The sequence below is a fragment of the Strix uralensis genome, chromosome 6 (genome assembly GCF_047716275.1).
Source record: "Strix uralensis isolate ZFMK-TIS-50842 chromosome 6, bStrUra1, whole genome shotgun sequence".
NCBI classification, from domain to species: domain Eukaryota; kingdom Metazoa; phylum Chordata; class Aves; order Strigiformes; family Strigidae; genus Strix; species Strix uralensis.
The window spans coordinates 27,303,792-27,324,120 of record NC_133977.1 but is presented as its reverse complement, the minus strand read 5'-3'; the positions used below and the strand labels follow the sequence as shown (position 1 = coordinate 27,324,120).

Below are 20,329 nucleotides of genomic sequence, written 5' to 3'. Positions count from 1 at the left end.
GCCTGCAGATAGACCTGGCAGAAATGGCTTTCCTCTCTCTCGCAGGGAGATGTTGAGTTTACCCTGTTCCCTGCCTGGTGCATTATCGTTGTTTTTGAGTGAAGGCTCAGAAATGCCATTAATTTCTTCTCACTATGTAATTCCCACGACACCCAGGTCAAGCCTGTATGAATTTCTCTTTGTAGATTAGTTTAAAGAAAAGTCCTTCTGCCCTGTTTTTTACCCTGGTTTTTAAAAGACAGCCTCCTAATTGAACCTGCATTTCAGAGGCTGGTAGATGCAAGCCCTCACAGTACCTGGGATGTGGACTTAGGTTGCATCTGCACTAAAAGGCTTGGTCTGTGGTTCCTGTGGGTATACAGGAGGGACTTTCTGTCAAAGGCTGGGGGATAAATAAGGCGCATCTATTTAACTCAAAGAACACTATGCAGGAAAGAAATCATAGAATCATGGAATCATTTAGGTTGGAAAAGACCTTTTAAGATCATCGAGTCCAACTATAAACCTAACACTAAGTCTACCACTAAGCCATGTCCCTAGAATGTTTGTGAAGGGCCCAAATCATGCCTGTTTGAGATGCAAGAAATGTTTCCCCATGCTTAGGAAGGAAGGGTATGGTGCCTCTGGCAGGTCACTACAGCTCTGCATAGCTGCGTGAATGTCTTTCAGCAACACTGGGAGAGGAGTACTATCTTTCCCAGGGCAGCGGAGCTGTGTTGGGATGGTTTGGCACTGCAGGAAGGCTGCCTCGCCAGCCACCCCAGGCTGGACACAGCCTGCCGCATCACTGAAAGAGCTTTGCTATGTCCCTGCGGGCTGGTGGCTCTCCTTGCCCTTCCTGGCCCTTGATCTCCAGACCATGCTGTTTCCTGGAGGGGCGCCTGGCAGGTTCCTCCCAGCCTCTTCCTGCCCCTGACTCTCTTTTTCTCTCTCAGTCCACCGCCAAACCTCGCACCACATCCATCATCCCCTTTCCACTCACCTCCCTTCTGCCCTCAAGTTCCAAAAGAGGCCCCCCCGCACCAGCCGGAGGAAAAAAAGAAGGAGGAAAAAGAAGAAAACCTCGGTACCCCCCTCGGAGGTCACCCCCACCATCCAAGAAGAGGACGAGGAGGGGGGAGAAGAGGAGGAAGAAGAAGAAGAAGAAGAAGAGGAAGAAGGAGAATCTGAGGCAGAGGAGGCCCAGGAGAAAGAGATCTCTGCAGAGTCTGAGGGCGAAGCTCGTGGGAAAGACACGTCCCCTAAGCTGGAGCCCCCAAGCAAACCAAAGGCAAGGCTAGGATATCCCTGCCTGGATGGGGCCTGGAAATGGGGGAGGTGGAGGAAGAGCCAATGCCAGGAGGGTGCCAGGGTGCATGGTCAAGGGAGCGTGCTGCTCAGGGGGAAGAGGTTGAAGCTGTGCAATATTGCGGGAAGAGTGGTTTTCTTGCTGCCTAGCAGAGATGGGCACTGGAGGACAGTGAGAGATAAGCCATTGACTGGGGTGGGTGCCAGGGAGGGCATGCATGACCATTTTGGGGGTGTAAGACCCATGGGAGAAGATCAATGTTTCTGTTCTTAGGGTGTATAGGATATGGAGGTGCTCAATATGGCCAGTTGCAGGGTATGGGGCACATGGGGGAAGTTGGTGTGGCCCATTCTAGCAGGTGGGGACATGGGGAGGATCTGCGTGTCAGGGATTGGGGCGAAGGCTGCCCGCCCCGACTCTTGCTGTCAGGACTGTTGTCTCTGCAGTTCACCATCGGCAGTGATGAGGAGGAGTCTGGCAGCGCTCTGGCCCCCGCGCAGTTCCACGTGGAGGAGGAGTGTGGCATCCTGTCCCCCGTGCCACGCTTCAACGACCTGCTGCAGGACAAGGGCTCTGCCTCCCTCCACAGGTAGGCGAGCAGTCCCAGCTGCCTGCTGCTCTCCCCGGCACGGGGTCGCCACACAGACCATGTCCCCAGGGGTAGTGTCTGTGCCCAGCCTGAACTTGCCTGCTGAGCCAGAGGGGACATGGGGACTGGAGGGAGAGCGGCTGTGAGCAACATGACTACTTTCCAGTGGGACAGTCACTCCTTGGGACTCCTGTGACCTCCTTGGGTCCGTGGGATCCCCAGGGTGTGGGTTTGGGGGCACAGGGTTGCACACCTGGAGTACCCTTCCTCCCAGCTAAGTTGCGCTGTTGTGCTGACCTGCAGGCTGGGAAGCCCCAGGAGGCTTAGCCAAGTCAGGGGACCATGAGGCCATTGACTCAGAGCTGGGTCCCCAACGCTGACCACTAGCTGATCCCACTCTGCAGTGGGGGAGAGGAGGAGCAGAAGGGGCAACCTTTGTGTTTTGGGATAGTTGACTCCTGGCTCTGGGTCAGGGCTGGGCCGAGGGACCTCAGCCCCTGAGAGGGGCCAGCACTCATCCTCATTCGCCCCATTTGCTACCATCGGTCTCTTTGGTTCCTACAGCCTCCCTGGGCCTCGGGAACGTCTGTCTCGCGGGTGGGAGAAGCGCAAGCCCTGGGGCCAGGTGGCGAGTGGACAACGGGTTACCTATGACTTGAAGGAGAGGATGTGCATCGGCAGCATGACCACACTGGAGAGTGCAGCATACCAGCGTGTCCCCACGGACGAGGCTGAGGCCCAGATGCTGGCGTCCGCTGACTTGGACGGCATGAAAAGTGAGGCTTTGTGACACTACCTGTGTTACTAGTGTGCATGTCCCTTGCTTCTCTCTGCTTTGCCCTCTTCCTTAGCAGCTCCAGGCATGGTCTTTAGCCTGCCGTAGGACGTGATCCTTACCTCCCTGTCCCCCAGCCCCAGCTTTTCCAGCCCTGGCTCCTCTCTGTCAGCTTTGCAATGTCCACAGTGCCAGTCCCCATGTTTCCAGCACCTCTGCTCACACCCACCCCACAAATTCTTGCTCCTCCACCCACCCCACTGCCCTCTCTGGTTCAGGGCTCCCTGCATTTCCCTGAGACTCAGCTCTCTCCTCTCCTGACACACTTTCCCAGCAATCAGCCCTCTGTGCAACACGCCAGCTCTGGCATCACAGAAAACCTGAGGTGAGGAGCCTCCCCTCTCCTCTGCTCTCTGGGTGGAGAGGCAGCTGCCCCCTCCGGAGCGCCTCGGAGGGGGACTGCCCCTGTGCGCGGCTGAGGGCAGACAGAAGAGACGTCATGGAAATGCACTCTCCGGGCCCCAGGACATGGAGAATTCAATAGGTTGCTCTGCAGGCTGGAGAGGGAGGGAGACACCAGAGGGGAGCGAGGGAGAGAAGCGGTGCTGCACGCACAGCCCAGCTGTCCCTGGGCCACGGGCTCTGCATCCTCAGGCATCTGGCACGAGACCCCGTGGCAGAGCAAGGACCCTGCTCCTGAGGAGCTGGTGGGGCAGCCCCCCACGGAAGCATCCCTGGGTGGAGCCAGCCTTCCCGGGACTTCGTCAGTCCCCAGGGGCTGCTGCAGCCGGCACCTTCATGCCCCGTGAGGAGAGGAGCACGGCACCGGGGCTGGGCCCGGGACTGCGGTGAAGCCCCTCCAGGGGGGCAGCCTGGCTACCCCATCCCCTCCTCTGAAGGCAAGTGGCTCATAGCACCTGACCCCTGACCTTCACAAGGACAAAATGACAACCCTTCAAGAGGGAGAGGAGGCAGCAAACGGATTGGACGGGGGCAGCAGCCCGGAGGTAGTGATAAGCACCCGCATTCGTAACTCGCTCGGCTATGAAGACTTTGATGAATTTGCTTTTAATTTTGAAGACTATGATTTATGGGAGGCCATCAGAAACCATCTGGGCTACCCAGGCGGGGAGCTCACCTGTAAGTACCGAAGCAGTGACCCCATGGTTGCAGCTGTAGAGCAGAACCCCCAGCTAAAGTGCGTATCCCTCACCCTGTGCTTGCTGTCTGCACCCTCTCCGTGTCAGGTTGGTCTCCTGGTTTAGAGGAGGTACGGTCTGCCCCACCGTGAGTCTGGGGACACTGGAGGAGCTGCCCGGTGTCTGTGTGTCTGTCCAAGTTCTTTGTATGGATCTGTGTCATAGTGCTGAGGTGCTTCCCTGTGTGCATCTCGCTCGAGCAGCTCTGGAGGCAGCTGCATCTTGCTGTTTGTGCTTATCAGGATATGGCCCATGCTGTGGCCAGAGAAAAAGCAGCTGCTCCGAGGTGTGTATAAGGAGAGACATTTACCCTTCCATCTGTGGCACAAGGTGACAGTGTGCTGCTGCTCTGCTGGAATTCGAGCCGAGCTGCGGATCCGACAGCAGAGGTGGGTATCAGGTTCTCGGCTCTGCACCGTAGCCTAATGCCCAGAGGAAAAAACAGCCTAGTCCCTGTGTCTGCAGGCTTGACCGTGGCTGTGAAACTAGCTAATGGCAAGGCTGGCTGGTGTGCCGGGAAGGGAGAAAAGAGGAAGGAAGTGAGAGTGGGAAAAGCAGGGAAGGAGAGAATAGGAATCCTGAGAGCAAAGAACGTCTTTCTATTCTCCGCATCTGTTTCCGTACCCCTGCATCCCTTGTGGAGAGCTGGATCTCTGAGCCGTCCCAGGGACTGTGCAGAAACTGGAGCCTCGCTCCCACCTCGTGCAGGCAGCCCTTCCTCGGCAGGTGGTGGTAACTCACAGTTAAAAGGCAGCTTTGTGTGTCACCTTGGGAGTGACACTCTTCATAGCCATAGCTCTGTGGTGGTTGCCCAAAAGTCCTTGTCCGGATCACATGTTAATTTTTCAAGGGATTTTAGGAGTGCATACGAGAGGGTGATGTGGTCCCAAAACTAGCCTGCTTACCAGCTTTGCACGCAGAAGTGGGGAGGCCAAGTGCTTGCAACAGAGACTCAGGATGCCTTGGTTCAGCTTCTGGCTCTGCCACAGCCTCTTGGTGTGATCTCGGGCAAAACACTTAACTTTCCATGCCTCCCAGTCCCAGCATCATGTTCGCTTTCTCAGCTGGCCCATCTTTACAAGCCTTCAGGGAAAAAATGTCTGCCTATGTGCTTCTGCAGAGACCAGCAAGCGGGGATTTGCTTCTGACTGGGTCTGCTACTTGTTACTATAAATTGATAGACAGTATAATAGCAGCAAAGTTCAAAATAGCAGCCTGGAGCAAATTGGCTCCATCAACTGCCCTGAACTGAGCAAACTGTACATTAAAAGTGTGAGAAATTGCCCCAAGTTCACCTGGGAAAGGATGGCTATTCTTGGGAAGGTAGAAGGGGCAGATCGTTTCTGCAAGGTGTGATACGTGTCACTTATAAAGTGGGGAGATTTGGCTTGCTAGCAATTAACACATTCATTGATTGCTACAGCTAATGCTGCAGGTGCTTGAAATAGGATGCGCTGTACAGTCAACTCTTAATTATTTCTGCACAATGAATCCACACTGTGGTTTAATCCTGCAGAGAGATATGACAGAGGCAGAGATGGCAGAGACACCAGAGTCAGTTCTGTGCAGAGCCAGCTCATGTCCAGCCTGTGCCACTTGCCCAGCTATTTACTCCATGGCAGTACCTCTTCCAGGACCAACTTGGATCCAGGAGGAATTTAGTAGCTTTTGAGCAGAGTAGAGTCCTTGTTGGACCTGAGCTGGTCTCCTTGCACTCCTTTTAGTGTTTGGAGCATGGGGAGTGCTGTGCAGGAACACCTGGATGGCAGCAGGGATGGGGTCCAGCTGTCCTATCACATTGAACTCAGCATCAGCCGGGAGAGATGTGCACTCTGTGCAGGGCAAGGCAGTAGCTTTCTCCAGAAGCTAGCATAGGGTTCTGACTTACTGCATGTCAGTTAGCATTTTGTTTAGTCTGATTTTAAATATTTCAGGAGATGGGGTTTCCATCTTTTTTTTCTTGCTATAATTTAACCATTGGGGTACATGGGAAGTGTGCACCATCCCTGTGATGCCAGGCTAGTTTTTCTCTAGTACTGATACAAATATTCTCATGCCTCTTTCTGGGCTTCCTGCTTGTGGACAGAGGGTAATGAAAGGAGAGAAGCAGGAGCTAACACATGAATTGAAGGCAATTGCCCACTGAGTTGGACTGACTAGCACAGGCACTCTGGGGGAAGACTTTAACCAGTGCAAAGTCATATTTGTCATCTTCAGATTTAAACTGGTGGAAGAGGAACTCGGTCATCCCAAGAAATCTGACTGTGGAAGCCAACATAGCACGAAGATCTTCTGGAGGAGACTGTAGGAGATGTTGTGTGGGAGGGTGACATACAACCAGTTCATTATAGTGGAGCCACCATAGGAATCACTCTCTGTCCTCCGATGTTGTCACTATCTCATGCTCTGCTCCTGGGGAGCACTGGAGAGGAGGTACAGCAAGAGCTGTCCTTGGCTGCTCCATCTCACCCTGAGGAGTTTGGCTTCAAGCAAGGAGGGCAGAGCTATGCCATGGGCACATCACCCTTTGGTCTCAGTTCAAGATCCTGTCCTGAGTAAGGACCCCAGACTTAGGTGCTCACTTAACCTTGACTTCCATTTGGGAGAAGTACCAATCTGATGGGATACAGAAAGGCTCTCTGCAGAGCAGTCTGGAGCACCTCAGCTGGGCTCTGCATGAGACCCCAAAGCCCGTGGACTTTCCCTAAATTAAGCCCATGTGTCCACCCTGCTCCTATGAGTTGTCTCCTCCAGCTGGCATCTCAGTGGCCACAAGCACTGCTATGGGAGAGCAGCAAAGTGGATCACTCCTTAGTCTTCTGTAGGGCTCTAGAGGTGTGCCTTCACCGGCTTGCTCTGAGCCTGGAGCACTCCGGTTCCTGTCCCTGTCACCAAGCGTGGGAGTCACTGGAGATGCTGGCAGGAAACTTGTCCCCTTTCATCTTATCTGTCCTCCTGCCATTTGGTGTCTGAGACTGAACGCCTGTGTGTGTTTTCTAGGGCTGTTGCTGAAGAGCACTGTGTAGCAGGTTGTCATTGCCACGGGGGAGACTTGCTGTGCTCTGGGTGAGCACTCTTACTGGGCAGAGTGTCCTCTGGCCATGGGCTTCCAGGGACATGGTGAGAATGAGTCCCAGGGTGCGTGGGAGAATCAGAAGCTGCAGGGATTGGAGCAAAGGTGCCAGATACCAAGATTATCTGCCTGGGGGCCTGTTTTGTGCACGAACCCACACCAAGTGCGATGAAGCAGCTGCCGTGCGTGCAGGAACTGACAAATCCATGCAAAAGTTCAAGGAAGCCCCACACATGCCCGGGTCCCAGAAACATTCATAGTGGTGGACAGTTATTGGCTCCTATTGACATTGCAGTGCAGTAAGTGGAGCAGGGAGGAGTCCAGCTGTCAGTGGGACGTGCATCAGCAGACAGCCAATGGGGTAAAATGCCCTGAGGCTCAGTATTGATTCATTTTATATTAAATTTAATGACCCAGATTTCCAAGGAGCCAAGCCATGTTATGCATGGACTGATGTTGGGGGTGTCTTTCCGTGCCAGAGATGGACAGATATTTTCCTGCAACGTCAAAGAGACACCTGGCCTTCAAACCCAGTGCTTTTTGCTACCTCTCATGCCCTGAGAGCTGCAGGTGTTGAAGCTGAGTGCAGAAAGGTATGTGGAGTCTGAACATTCATCCCAGCCAATGGAGAGCTGCCCTTGGTCCCCCACGGAGAAGATCTCGGCTTTGCCTTACAAGCAGGGCCAACAAGCCTCAATGGACCAAAGCTGGGCAAAACCCCTGACTGTGATCTACCTGGGGAAGCCTGGCCATCCTGGAGCTGGGCTGTGAGGCTTTCCCCATCCCCATGGGCTGTCTGTGCTGAGGAAGATACACGTGCTCTGTCTGGTTAGTGTCCAGGGAAACTACCCTCCGTGGCAGGCTGTTGCCCTGGTGCTGTTTCTCTGGCATTGCAAAAGGGGCTGGCATGGTTGTGGCCAGGTTTTGGTGGGCACTGGCTAGCCAACAGCACTGGTAGCTTGGTGGTGGGTCTGTAATGCAGCCTCAACAACTTCTCTGGAGGCTTCTGGAGGCTTTGATTCAGCCAGCCAAACTCTGTAACACAGACCTTTCAGAGGGTGTTACAGCGGCACTGCGGATCATCTAGAAACAGCGATCACTGGAGTTAACTGCCCAGCCTCCATGCCAGTCCTGGGCTGCACTGTTATCCTACAGTCTCATCGCACAATTAAATAAAACAGTCATTGATATTTCCATGTATCTCCCAGACCAGCAGCTAAATATCCTTCCCCTTCACTGCCCTTTATGCTTGCTGAGCACCAGGCCTTCCTCCAGTGGGAGAAATAAGCCCCAGACAGGTGCCTGCCTGCACTATCTGGGTGCAGGGCTGTGCAGACAAGGCTTCAGGTTGCTTTTTGTTGAGGGAGTATGGGGCGGGGTTCATGCGCCACTATTCAGGTAGCATGAATAAAAGCTTTTGCAATGATGCTCCAGTGTATGCACAGCCTGGGAGGAAGTGTTCGTCTTGAAGGAATTAGCTCACAAATGTGTGGAAGAGCTGAAAGAGGCAGATGAGGCAGGAATGATCTTCAAAGGTCTGGAGGATGATGGTGAGTGCTCCAGCTGCCAGGGCTTTGCTAGCATAAGCTAGTGAGAGAAGGGTGGGCTTGAATGTGTTTCCCTGCCAGACAGTGTGTTTTCACTAGACAAACTGGTGTTCTTATTTCCTTTCCCGTGTCTTCAGGCCACCGTTTTGAAGATAACCCTGGTGTGAGGAGGCATCTGATGAAAAAACCGTCTCGGAGTCAGATCACCAGGACAAGCAAAAAATTAGCATCAACTCCATCTGTCAAGAAAAAGAAGAAGAAGAAGAAGTTGGATAGAAAGCCCCATGAGGTATCCATGTGCTTTCCTCCCACACTTGTTCAGAAGCCATAAATCAGGACCAGAAACAGGCATTTTATAAAGTGATAAATATGGTTTCAATATCATTAATTCTTTACATGACCTTGGGGGTGACATTTCAAGCTCTTATCTGTCACCATGAGGGCTGAAAATACACTTTTTTCAACAAAAGAGGAGATTTCTTTGAAATCACAAAGCTTTGACTTTAGGAAAGATGTTAAAAAGTCACAGAAATGATAGTGCTGTTGTGGAAGTTGGCAGCACAGTAATGTCATCATCTCTGGTAAGTGTGGGAAATTTTGGGGGAAACCAAGAAACAGGCAGAGGACAAAATTGTCACAGTTTGGTAGAAAGGGATGCAACATCGCATCATTCTCTCTCCTCTGCCCACGCCATCTGACTTGGAGCTTCCTGGTGTTCCATGTGCTGATGGAAGCTGCTGCTGTGCTGCCAGTGATATTTGTCCTGGCTGCCTCTGTTCACTAAACCTCTGGCTAACTAAGGCAGGCTTGCTCAGGCAGCACTTTAGACCAAGTGGTACCTTGAGAACAAACCTGAGGCTTTCCACGTATTGCTGATAGAGCTGTATGCATCAGGGGAAGTCTCATGTCCTCATAATTCACACTAGGTGTTTGTGGAGCTGAATGAGCTGGTGGTGGATAAGAACCAGGAGATGCACTGGAGGGAGACGGCCCGCTGGATCAAGTTTGAGGAGGATGTGGAGGAGGACACAGCAAGGTGGGGGAAACCCCATGTGGCTTCACTGTCCTTCCGCAGCCTGTTGGAGCTCAGGAAGACGATTGCGCATGGTGAGTCAGGAACCGTAGGCCAGGGTTTGTGTCTTGCTCTGGGACAGGTTTTGCTGGACAGCTTCTGTCGCTGTTTGGCCCCTCGCTAGAGATACGCCAACAGTGTCTGTGTCCAGTCTCCATGTAGGGTCTGTGAAGACAGACCATCCTGCAGCCAGTTTGCCAGGGTTTGCATTAGCCCAAGGGTGCCTGTGTTGGTTCCTTGCTCTGCTTTGCTGCTCCTGGGCACGTGACAGCTGCAACACCCAGAATTGCCTGGGCCAGCAGGTCTTGGACCCATCTTTGGTGTGAAAAGGCAAGTTTGATCGAGTGGGAGACTGAAATGAGAGGAAGATACCAGAGCTACCAGTGCATCTTGGAGCTTTTGTATTCTCTTGGGACAAGGGTTTACACAGAGGACATAGGACACTGGGGGCATTTCTCAGCTGAGAGAATCTACCCTAACCAAAGCCTGGCTCCTGGTGGGACAGCTGAGTCCCCAGAGTGTGTGTGTGGTGGGGAGCATTGCACACTAGGAGCAGGGCTCTTCCCCTCCTGCTGGCAGGTGCCGTCCTCCTTGACCTGGAGCAGACCACTCTGCCTGGCATTGCTCACCTCATGGTGGAGACCATGATCATCTCTGACCAGATCAGAGCAGAAGACCGAGCCAATGTGCTGCGTGCCCTGCTGCTGAAGCACAGGTGGGTGGCATGTGGCTGAGGGCTGCCAGGGCTCAGGGATTATCTGCGACCCCCAGGTGGCAAGGGAGATGGGTCCCCTCATGGCCACCACTCTCCCCCTCAGCCACCCCAATGATGAGAAAGAGGGCTTCTTCCCGAGGAACCACTCCAGCTCCAGCATGAACTCCATCGTGGGGAACCACCACCACAACCACACCACTGACACTTGCGTGCCCCTCATGGGGGAAGAGCGCATTGAGATGGCCGACCCCAAGGCCAATGAGACCGAATGCAAGGAGGTGAGGGTGACGTGGGGGGTTACTGCTTCTTTTTCTACATCCTGGGGACAACTGTTGGCTGGTGGCAGCCCTTGGTGCCCACCTCTGGGTCCCTTCATGGGGGGCCTTGTACTTGCAAGGGCTAAGATCCCCTGGATCACCTGGGGCACTGGAAATCAGGTTGCTGCATTATGATTTCGGGACCTAATTTTAGCCTCGCACTGTATGCAGATGTCTACTTGAGCATGCAATGGCAGCAGCAGCCCTGGCGCTTGCAGGGTGGCCTTTGCTGAGGGTGCCTTGCCTGTGAAGCAGGGTGTTGGGAATGCAGCCAAGGAAAGCCCAGCTGCAGATATGCCAGCAGGGTGCAAGGCTGTGGAGGGAGGCAAAAGGCATGGGGACTTCATCCTTACTTTTTTGTGTTCTTCCCTGGCAGAAAAACCTGCATCTCCATAACACTGAGGGCCACCGTAAATACCTGAAGCTAATGGAGAAGATCCCTGAAGATGCGGAGGCCACAGTGGTCCTCGTGGGTAAGAGGCAGCGTGTAGAGTTCCCCAGCGCCAAAAGAGACTAGTGCAGATCCTGGTCTGGCCCCAGCTGTCTGTGCCCTCCCTTCTGAGGGATATTTGGTCATCTTGTACATGTTCCCAAAGTTCAGCTGGGGAGGGAGCCTTGTACACTCTCTCCTTTGGTGATGGTGCATTTTTGTTTGTCTGTGGTAAATGTACAGGGGTGCCAGAGTAGCTCTTTTTCTAAATTAAGAAAGAGGTTGATAGACTGCTGCTGGGAGCTGGGGCCCAACTTAGAGGACAAAGGCCCACCAGGCTCACCAGAACATCCTATTTTGAAGCTCAGAAGTGGGTAAGTGGTGCCTGAGGGACTGATGGCCAGGCACTGACTGCTGTCAGGCCTCACGCTGTCCTCTAACCATCACTACCCTCCGTCTAGCCTCTTCACACCTCACCAGCAGCTGGGCCCTGCCCCTGGCCAGTGTTGGTTGCTGGCTGTGTGTGCCAGGGAGCTTTGAGTTTATGGAAGCAGGGCCTGACTGGTGGCAAGCGCTGCCAGGAGATATTTCTCTGTATGAGAGGGCTGTGAGCAGGCAGGCTTGGGCAGGCTTGGTGCCTTCTGACCACAAGAGTAGTCTTCAGCACTTTGCTGACATTAACATCTTAGCAAACGTAGCTACACTACAAGCAAAGTAGATGTCGTTGCCTATCCAGTAGATGAAAAGCTCAGGTGAAGAGGCTTGACAGATCAGCCAAGCTGATGCTTAACCACAATGAGGCCAAATCGGCTTTATAAATGCACTTTGAATACTCAGATAACTAAACACTGGCCATTTCTGAGGTAAGGCTGTCTTGGGATTCGCTTGGCCATCAGATGGCCCAGATTTGCCAGTCTAACACAGAACACAGCTCTTTGCTGGATGCAGATGGCAGGAAGATCAGTCATAATGCCAGAGAAATACAAGTATTCAATAAACATTTGTGTTCGATATGGGAAGGAAGCGGCTGGTGTGCCGGAGAATGCGGGAGTACTTCCCAATCTGTTAGGAACTGAGGAGGCTGCCAAGCATTGATGAGATGCAGACATTGTAAAACAAACTGTGCAGTTTGCACCTATGAGTCTTTAGAGAACTGGCTCATTTTCATCTGAAAAAAAGTTAGGAATACAGGGAACATACAAGAAAAACAGAAGAAAGCTCATAGCATCAGTGCTCAAGAAGGGAAGGACAGTGATCCAGTACCTATAGGTTGTTTAACCTGACATCCTTCCCGGCCAACATAATGGCAGAGCTAATATGGGATTCAATTAATAAGGAGCTAAAGGATAAGAATGTAATTATTGCCAAGCAGTGAGGTTTATGGGAAATGGGTCATGCCAAGCAAACTTGACTTCATTCCTTGATGAGATTAGAAGTTTGTTTGATAAAAGTAACATGTAAGAGACTTCCTTCCATAAGGCAGTGGCTTAGTGGAAAACAACCCTCTGATTTAAAATTAGGCCCTTATAGCGTAAGTAGAGCCTGTATGTAAGAGATTAAGAATGAGCCAACTGGGAGCTAAAGAAAGTAGCACTGCTCGGGAATGTTTAGTGAACAGGGCACTTGGATCAGTCCTCGGCACGAAGCTCAATGCTGTGTCAGTGGTCTGGAGACAAGTACAGGACTGCAGGGCTTGTGGGAACCCCCAAAATCCCTTTTCCACTGTTAAGACAGCCCAGTACAGCTCACCCCAGTGATTCACTCTGCTCAAAACATTGCCTCCTGGTAGGTTGTGTGCAGTTCCTGGAGCAGCCAACTATGGCCTTTGTCCGACTAAATGAGGCCGTCTTCCTGGAATCTGTCTTGGAGGTCCCGATTCCTGTCAGATTCATCTTTGTGCTGCTGGGACCGAGCCAGGCCAACATGGACTACCATGAAATTGGCCGCTCAATCTCCACCCTCATGTCTGACAAGGTGAGGAGCTGACGGGCGGTGATGCTGACACAGGTGAGGAAGCTTTGGTAGCTCCTCAGAAGTCAGTCCTGGGACAAGAGTGCTGAGAGATGCTGTGCCAAGGCCTAGGTGGAGCAGGCAGACATGAGTACCTGGGATTTTTAAGAGTAGCCTGGCTTGACCAAGGTAGGATGCTCCAGTACAGAGGGAAGAGTAGGACAGACACTTGCTGGGACAGAGAGTGCTAGGCTGGGTGAAGAAGGGGGCCATGTGTAAAAGCAGGAGCAAAGGACTGCCCAAGGTTAGAGGAGCTGTGTTCAGTTGACGTTTCACAGGAGGGAAGGCTGAGCAGTGCCGGTGACAATGACGCCTGGCCCAGGCCACACTGACAGAAAGACTCAGCAGTGCCTGGGGACTGTTGTCAGGTGTCTGGATGAAGCTTTCTAGCTGAGTCCCATGGCTGGGGCATCCATGCAGAGGAGCATGTCCATGCAGGAGAAGAGATGAGGAGGCAGGAAGGTTTTTCTGCCAAGCGTGTGCACTGCTAGAAGTTCCCCATCTGCCTAGATGGCAGGAAAGTGAAATTCATTATCCTGGTAAGGAATGAAAGGCAAAGAAAAGACAATCTGAGTGTCTGCTGCACACATCCAGGACAGGAGAATCGGAGGTTCACAGGGTCCTCCTGGCTGGTGCCATGTGAATAGAACTGAGTAACAAACCTACCTGTCCTGCCACCAGTGCACAATTCTCCCTGAACTGGCGACTAAAAGGTCCACTCAGAGCAGGTGGCTTGTGGGCAACAAGGGCTCTCAGCTGAAAGATTCTTTCCCAGGAGCTGCACAGGGCTCAGCTGAGACAATGTTTTTAGCCATAAGAGGTGTAGTGCCATAATGCAGCTTCAGCACTGTGTTTGTGGGCTGATCTCACTCATCTGAGCCTCTGCTTCTCTTGCTGGAAGAGGGGAGCCAGCTGCCACAGCCGGGGCTGGCTGTAGCAAGGTTACACAGTGGCTGGCGCCATCAGGAGTGTACGGTATTGTTTACAGTTTGAAGCTGTGGCTCCAGGGAGTCTGTGTGCTGCAGGGACCTTAACTGTGCCCTACCTGCTTCACAGGCTGTTCACTTGTTATTTTCCTCCAGCCCTTTCTCTGCAGGCACATTCCAGAGGCAATGCAGCACTTCCACCCATTTTCCAGCACCTCACTGACTATCTGCAGTAGTGCCGTTCCCTCATGGTGTCTTTAGAGTCTTTCCTTGTCATCTTGCCTTTGCTGTCAGGAGTATCTCCCCTTCTCTACCTGGTTTCCATTGCATGGCTTCCCTCATGCTGTAGACTCCTATTTTTCCTCCCTCTCCCATGTGGAGATGACCAAGAGGCTCTTAGGCTCCCTGCTCAGGTCCTGGTGTGCTTTACCTGTGGTGCTTTAGGGCTTCACCAGCTTCTCCCTCAAAACAAACCCAACACCAAACTAGGAGGTCTGTTGCAGAGTCCCGATTTTGAGCTGCAGGGACAGGAAAAGTCTTTCATCTCTGGTGCCTGGCTTCTGGTACATCCCTGAGCTGGGCTCTGAACACGAGCCCTGCAGGACCGAGCAATGGCATGCAGAGCTTGGAAGGAGAAGGATCTTGGCCTGATGCAGCCACAGTGATCTGGTGTGAACAGAGGCACAGGCTGGCCAGCTGCAGCACCTAGCCTAGGGAAAGAGAGGCACCAGGCTATCTGGGAAGCACAGATCTGATTTTGATTGATGGAGGGGTCCCATGAGAGGCACCCTGTGGTCTGGCAGAGCGTGCAGCTGGCAGAGATGCTGCAGGAGCACAGTCCTGGGCAAGAACAGTGGGGTTGGGGGAGAAAAGCAGGAGCAAGGAGGTAACTGGAAAGGATGGGTAGGGAAGGGAGGAGAAACATGGGACTAGGTGAGGGGCATTGGACAGAAGGACAGGGAGGAGTGATGCAAGAGTATGGGACACAGAGTGGCTGTAGTGAGACAAGCAGTGGGCCAAAGGAGTGGGGTGTTACTGTATGGTCACAGCAAACATCATGTTTCCAGGCTGTAGGTAGCTGGGTGCAGTCTTGGTCTGAGCCTTCTCCCTCTCTCTCTTTCTCTGCCCCTCCCAGCACTTCCATGAGGCTGCGTACATGGCAGATGACCGTCAAGACCTCCTCAACGCAATCAATGAGTTCTTGGACTGCAGCATTGTCATCCCCCCATCAGAGGTGGAGGGGAAAGACTTGCTTAAGTCCATTGCTACCTTCCAGAAGTTGCTGCTGAGGAAGAGGAAGGAGAGGGAGCAGAAGTCCATGAAGGAGGGGGCTGTCCAGGAAGCCAAAGGTCTCTCCACTCACATTTGGGCAAAAGAGTTTGTTCCTAGTGCCCTGCGTGCCCCAGTGGGCCCTCCCCTCACAGAGCCTGGCAGAGGGGTGAGCGGGGCCTGGCTCCTGCAGTGGGCAGCAGGGAGGGGGGGAAGGGGAGGCAGGACAGTGGCTGTGGGCAGCTCTGGCAGTTGGGGGCAGCTGGAGGCAGTGGGATGTGCAGTCACAGGTTAGCGCTGCTGGAGGAAGGTCTCCATGGGGTGTGGGTGAGAGGGATAGCCCAAGGGCAGACCTGCATTCCCCTGCTCAAGCCCTGCCCTCCGTGCACCTCCAGAGCTGTGTGAAGTGAAAGCTGAGGAAGAAGAGGAGGAAGCTGAGGACGACCCTTTGAAGCGGACCGGGATATTTTTTGGAGGTCTGGTTCGGGACATAAAGCGCAGGTACCCCAAATACCTCAGTGACATCAGAGACGCCTTGCACAGCCAGTGTCTCGCGGCCGTTCTCTTCATCTACTTTGCTGCTCTCTCTCCTGCCATCACCTTCGGGGGACTCCTAGGTAATGGGACTGCTTTCTGGTCTGCTCTTTGCACGCTGGGACACTGGCTGTGTCTGTGTGGTGCTGTGCTGGGGTGGGCTTTGGTGCTGCTCGCTCGGGGAGAGCGGCAGTGCTGTGCCTCAGCTGCTGCCTTGTCCCCTCCCTGCCGCTTGGCCTCTCCAGCCTCGGCTCCCTGGGCTCCCTCTGTGCTCCCTGCCCAATGCAGGGGACCTCTGACTGATGGGATGGGGACCTGCCTCCTCCGTCTGGAGCTGTGTCTGCAGCCTGCCTGCCTGCGGTGACGGTGCCTGTGTCTGGGCTATAACACTCACACATTGTTCTCTTCCCCAGGAGAGAAAACTGAGGGTCTCATGGGGGTCTCCGAGCTGATAATCTCCACCTCGGTTTTAGGAATCCTATTCTCCCTGCTTGGAGCCCAGCCACTTCTGGTCATTGGCTTCTCAGGGCCTCTGCTGGTGTTTGAAGAAGCTTTTTACAAGGTACATGTGAGGCAGTGTCTGTGCTTGGCACCTGCTCGCTCTGCCCTTGCACTAGAGAGGGCAGCTGGCATTCCTCAGCTCTCCAAAAGGTCTTTGGTCGTGTGGACTCTTGGGTCCTGCCAGGCTGCTCTCAGCTTGGCCGGGGCTGGCCCTGGCTCTGCTGACCCTTTGCAGGTCATGCCATAGGGACTTCTGCCTCCTGTTGCCGTATCCTGTGGGCTGACCTCCTTGAGGTGTGACAGTGGTAACAGCACTCCTCTACTTGCTGACCTGAGAGGGGAGCATCCCCCAGCCCTGTGCTGCAGTCCATCCTGGCACAATGAGCACTTGTAGCTGCATCCTAAAATACTGCTCCATAAGACTTGCTTGTTCTTGGGGCTTCCTTTGAAGACCATTTCACAACTTTTACCTGTGTCCAGGTTTCCTTGTATGGGAACCCAACAACGTTCAGTGTACCATCCATTTGGGATGTCCCACGTACATTACTCCTACCTCTCAGGATGAGCCCAAGGGTGTGTGCAGAGATATCCTGATCAGCCAGGATGGACATGTTTCTTTCTCAAGTAGCATGACCTCTTCACTGTTAAAAACATCCCTGTGTCACCCTACCTCCAAGCAGTAGGTCTAATCCTTCTCCTTTTTTCTGACTCCTAGCATGTCTGGGCTTTTAAAGCATGTGTTTTCCTACAGCTAGATTTTCACCTTGGTGTGTCAAGAGTTTGGAGCTGGTGATACCATTGCACAGTGGGAATGTCTCTGCTCTGCTTTGACCTCACTTCTCACTGACTACTTTTGCTTTGCCCAGTCACCGTGTACGAAGGTGTACCTCTGCCCCATGTGAGGGCACTGTCTGTGGTGGTACCAAGGAAGGCTGCAAAGCAGGGGGATGTGATTTGTGCTGGAAGTAGCTGGTGTTGCTGTGTGTGGATGAGCAGAGGCAGTGGGGATGGTCTGTTCTGTGATGACAGCCTGGGGGCTTTTTGACACACATACAACTGTCTGTGTGCTCAGGGCACTGTCTGGGATCATGCCTCAGCTAACGTAGCCTTTATGCGGCAGTGCATGGGGAGAGGTGTGTTTGCGTAATGGCACCTCCATATGGGCAGGATGGGGAGCGTTGTGCATGGGATAGCTTCAGCGGAGAGTGAAGGAGGTATTGTTACAATGACTGGAGGGGTAAAGACCTGCTTGATGTGAGCTGGGCGGTGTTAATGCGAAGTCTGAAACTTTACCTGTGACTCCAGCCCTGAATTCACCATCTCTGCTGGATACCTGAGCAGATGTAGATGCTTTTTCCAGGAGAGTCTTTGATCTTAATGGGGAGTAAATGTGGGAGGCAGCCTGAGGAGCCATGAGTAAATCCCTTCCCTTTCCATTTCAGTTCTGCCAGACACAAGGCATTGAATATCTGACAGGCAGAGTCTGGATTGGTTTGTGGCTCATCGTCTTCATCTTTATTATCGTGGCAGCTGAGGGAAGCTTCTTGGTGCGCTACATCTCGCCCTTCACCCAGGAGATCTTTGCTTTCCTCATTTCCCTCATCTTTATCTACGAGACCTTCTACAAACTGTACAAGGTGAACCTTCCCCAGGAGACGGGCTGCCGCATCTCTCGGTCCCCCAGAAACCTACTGCTTTAGCATACAGGAGGCAGGGGATCAGGGCCAGCTCAGCCACAGCTTTCCTAGGCGGTCTGCAGAGCAGTTCTTTGCTGGCCTCTCATGCCCCAGCCCAGCTGACCCCTGTGCCACCACAGAGGCTGGCAGGATGAGCCCTAACATCTGTCTCCCCTTCTCTTCCTGCAGGAGGCATTAAAGAGGGGCCACTTTTCTCTCCCCAGCCCTCTCCAGCTGGGTAGGTTGCGAGGCGAGGTGACGGATGCTGGGATTGTCCATGCCCACCATCTACCGCCCTCACCGCTCCACAGAGCAGGACACCTCCGCTTCCCCCTGCCCCCAGTAGTGACAGTGCCCCCTGCCCCTCCTTGCGGTGACAGTGCCCGCTGCTTCTCTCACCTGCCCAGGTGTTTGCAGAACATCCCCTGCTGAAGGTCTACCCACCAAATGCGCAGAGTGGCCTCAATGCCAGCATGCTCTCCGCGGATGCGATGTCCCTGGGAATCAGGATGCAGCCCAACACTGCTCTCCTCTCCCTCATCCTCATGCTGGGCACCTTCTTCATTGCCTTCTTTATGCGCAAGTTCAAGAACAGCCGTTTCTTAGGAGGAAAGGTGAGAAGTTTGTGGGACCCAGATGTTAAGGACAAGGGATGTGCCAAACAAGTAACACTTCTTGCTACAGACTTTGTTCTCCAGAGCATTTGGACCATCCCCCAAAGAAACACCAGCAATCCCTTAAATACCATGCAGAAGGGATGGTAGCCTGACCTAGGCTGCAGACCAGAGCTTTGCTGAAAAGTCCTCTGGGCCTTGGGAAAGCTCCTCTGGCTGGATACAAGTCTGTTAAACTAGAATATAGGGGGAAGAGCTTACGACTTGTTCCCTTTGGACATCTCTGTACATGCAGAGCCTCTGTGTAATATCTGGAGCACCATCTGAATAGGCCAGTAGGAGCAATCACCCAGTCACTTAAGAGCGGCTGGAGGACTGTGTGCTATGTGGGCAGTGGATGTGCAGCCCCGTGGGTCAGGGCTGGTGCCCTTGCCCTGCTCATCAGCAGTGCTCGGGTTTGCAGTGGTGCTTGGCCCCATCTGGGGCTTCATTTTGCCGCAGGCTCCCCGTAGCAGGGTGGGCGCACGGAGCTGGCCCGTTCCATTTGCCAGCGAGGGTGTTTGTTCCACAGGCTCGGCGGATCATCGGAGACTTCGGGATCCCCATCTCCATCCTGGTTATGGTGCTGGTGGATTACACCATCACTGACACATACACGCAGGTAGGCACCAGTGTTGACCTCAGAACCCCTCCTGCAGCCCCACGGTGATCCCTGTGGCACCGTGGCCTTCTCAGGGCAACAGGGGGTTTGTAGTTCCTGCCTCTTTAGTCATAACAGCGCAAAGCAAACAGAGATGCTCCCTTGCCTTCACTCCCACACTGAAGGGAACTCTAAGGGTCTTGCTGAGACTGAGACCAGAGCTACAGGGACTGGAGTGCCCTGGTATCTATCCCTCTGGTATTCCAGCTATTAGTAGGGGAGGCTTTAGGGGACCAAAAAGATTCAGTGCAGTTAATTCCTTGTTTGTAACTAAAAACTTGCAGTCAATCAACAAGACATAAACTGGTTATGCACACCAAAGGGGGTGGCATATAGAGTGGTTTCAGTGGGGTACTTGTCATGGGTTTAGTACTTAATATGTTTATACTCTCCTTGGTTATAGGCTACTAAATATTTTGATCACTTTATCTGAAACACAATGATCTCTTTCCTAGTTTATGCACAAACTTAAATGTTGTCAAACAAACCCAACTCACAGGTTTCCTTTCCGCCCCCCCCCCCCCCCCCTTTTTAGCAGATGTGTAGTTATATCTTTTTGGTTTGGTATTTTTTTCAACTAACATCAGCGAGAGGGTGAAAGGTAGTTCCTGTTCAGCATGCAAGCTTTTTATCAAGACAGCCCAAGGGTTAACAGAATCCAAATGTATTTTTATTCATTTAAATTTCAATGAAAAATCTGGTTTTATCAGGCGTTAGTAAAATCATGCACTTTGTTACATCCTTTTCATACCCTTCTACACTTCTACAATTAATATCAAAAGCATGATCATTTAAGTATTAGCTCAGCATATGTACAGAGCTTTCCGAGAAAACAGTAGTTACTTACATGGCTTAGCTCAAGTACAAGCATTCCAGGAATATTATTCATACTTATGCTGATTAACATAAATGCAAATCATAAACTCTCCCTGCAGTGCTCACGCAGGCAGATAGCAAGAACTGCTGTAGAGCAGCACAGAGCCGAGAGTTCAAATGCTGGTGAATGCAGGGTTGAGAGGGATGATGTACAGCTAGGAGTCTGTGTGGTCTCTGATGGGAGCACAAACATGATAATCTCTCTCTGAACATGATCA

At 52.8% G+C, this 20,329-nt stretch overlaps 1 protein-coding gene across 3 annotated transcripts in view; it reads left to right on the top strand.

Annotated features, from left to right (window-relative positions):
* SLC4A3 (solute carrier family 4 member 3) overlaps positions 1–20,329 on the top strand; it is a 35,046-nt gene that overhangs the window by 9,499 nt on the left and 5,218 nt on the right. For 2 of the 3 annotated variants that reach the window (XM_074873381.1, XM_074873380.1), the window contains exons 4-18: positions 936–1,270; positions 1,735–1,877; positions 2,442–2,653; positions 8,609–8,760; positions 9,398–9,578; positions 10,123–10,258; positions 10,362–10,536; positions 10,952–11,048; positions 12,795–12,979; positions 15,077–15,290; positions 15,606–15,827; positions 16,158–16,306; positions 17,688–17,882; positions 18,329–18,535; positions 19,107–19,196. In XM_074873381.1, coding sequence (XP_074729482.1) covers positions 936–1,270; positions 1,735–1,877; positions 2,442–2,653; positions 8,609–8,760; positions 9,398–9,578; positions 10,123–10,258; positions 10,362–10,536; positions 10,952–11,048; positions 12,795–12,979; positions 15,077–15,290; positions 15,606–15,827; positions 16,158–16,306; positions 17,688–17,882; positions 18,329–18,535; positions 19,107–19,196 — 2,693 coding nt within the window. The other variant, XM_074873382.1, reaches the window with a different exon arrangement.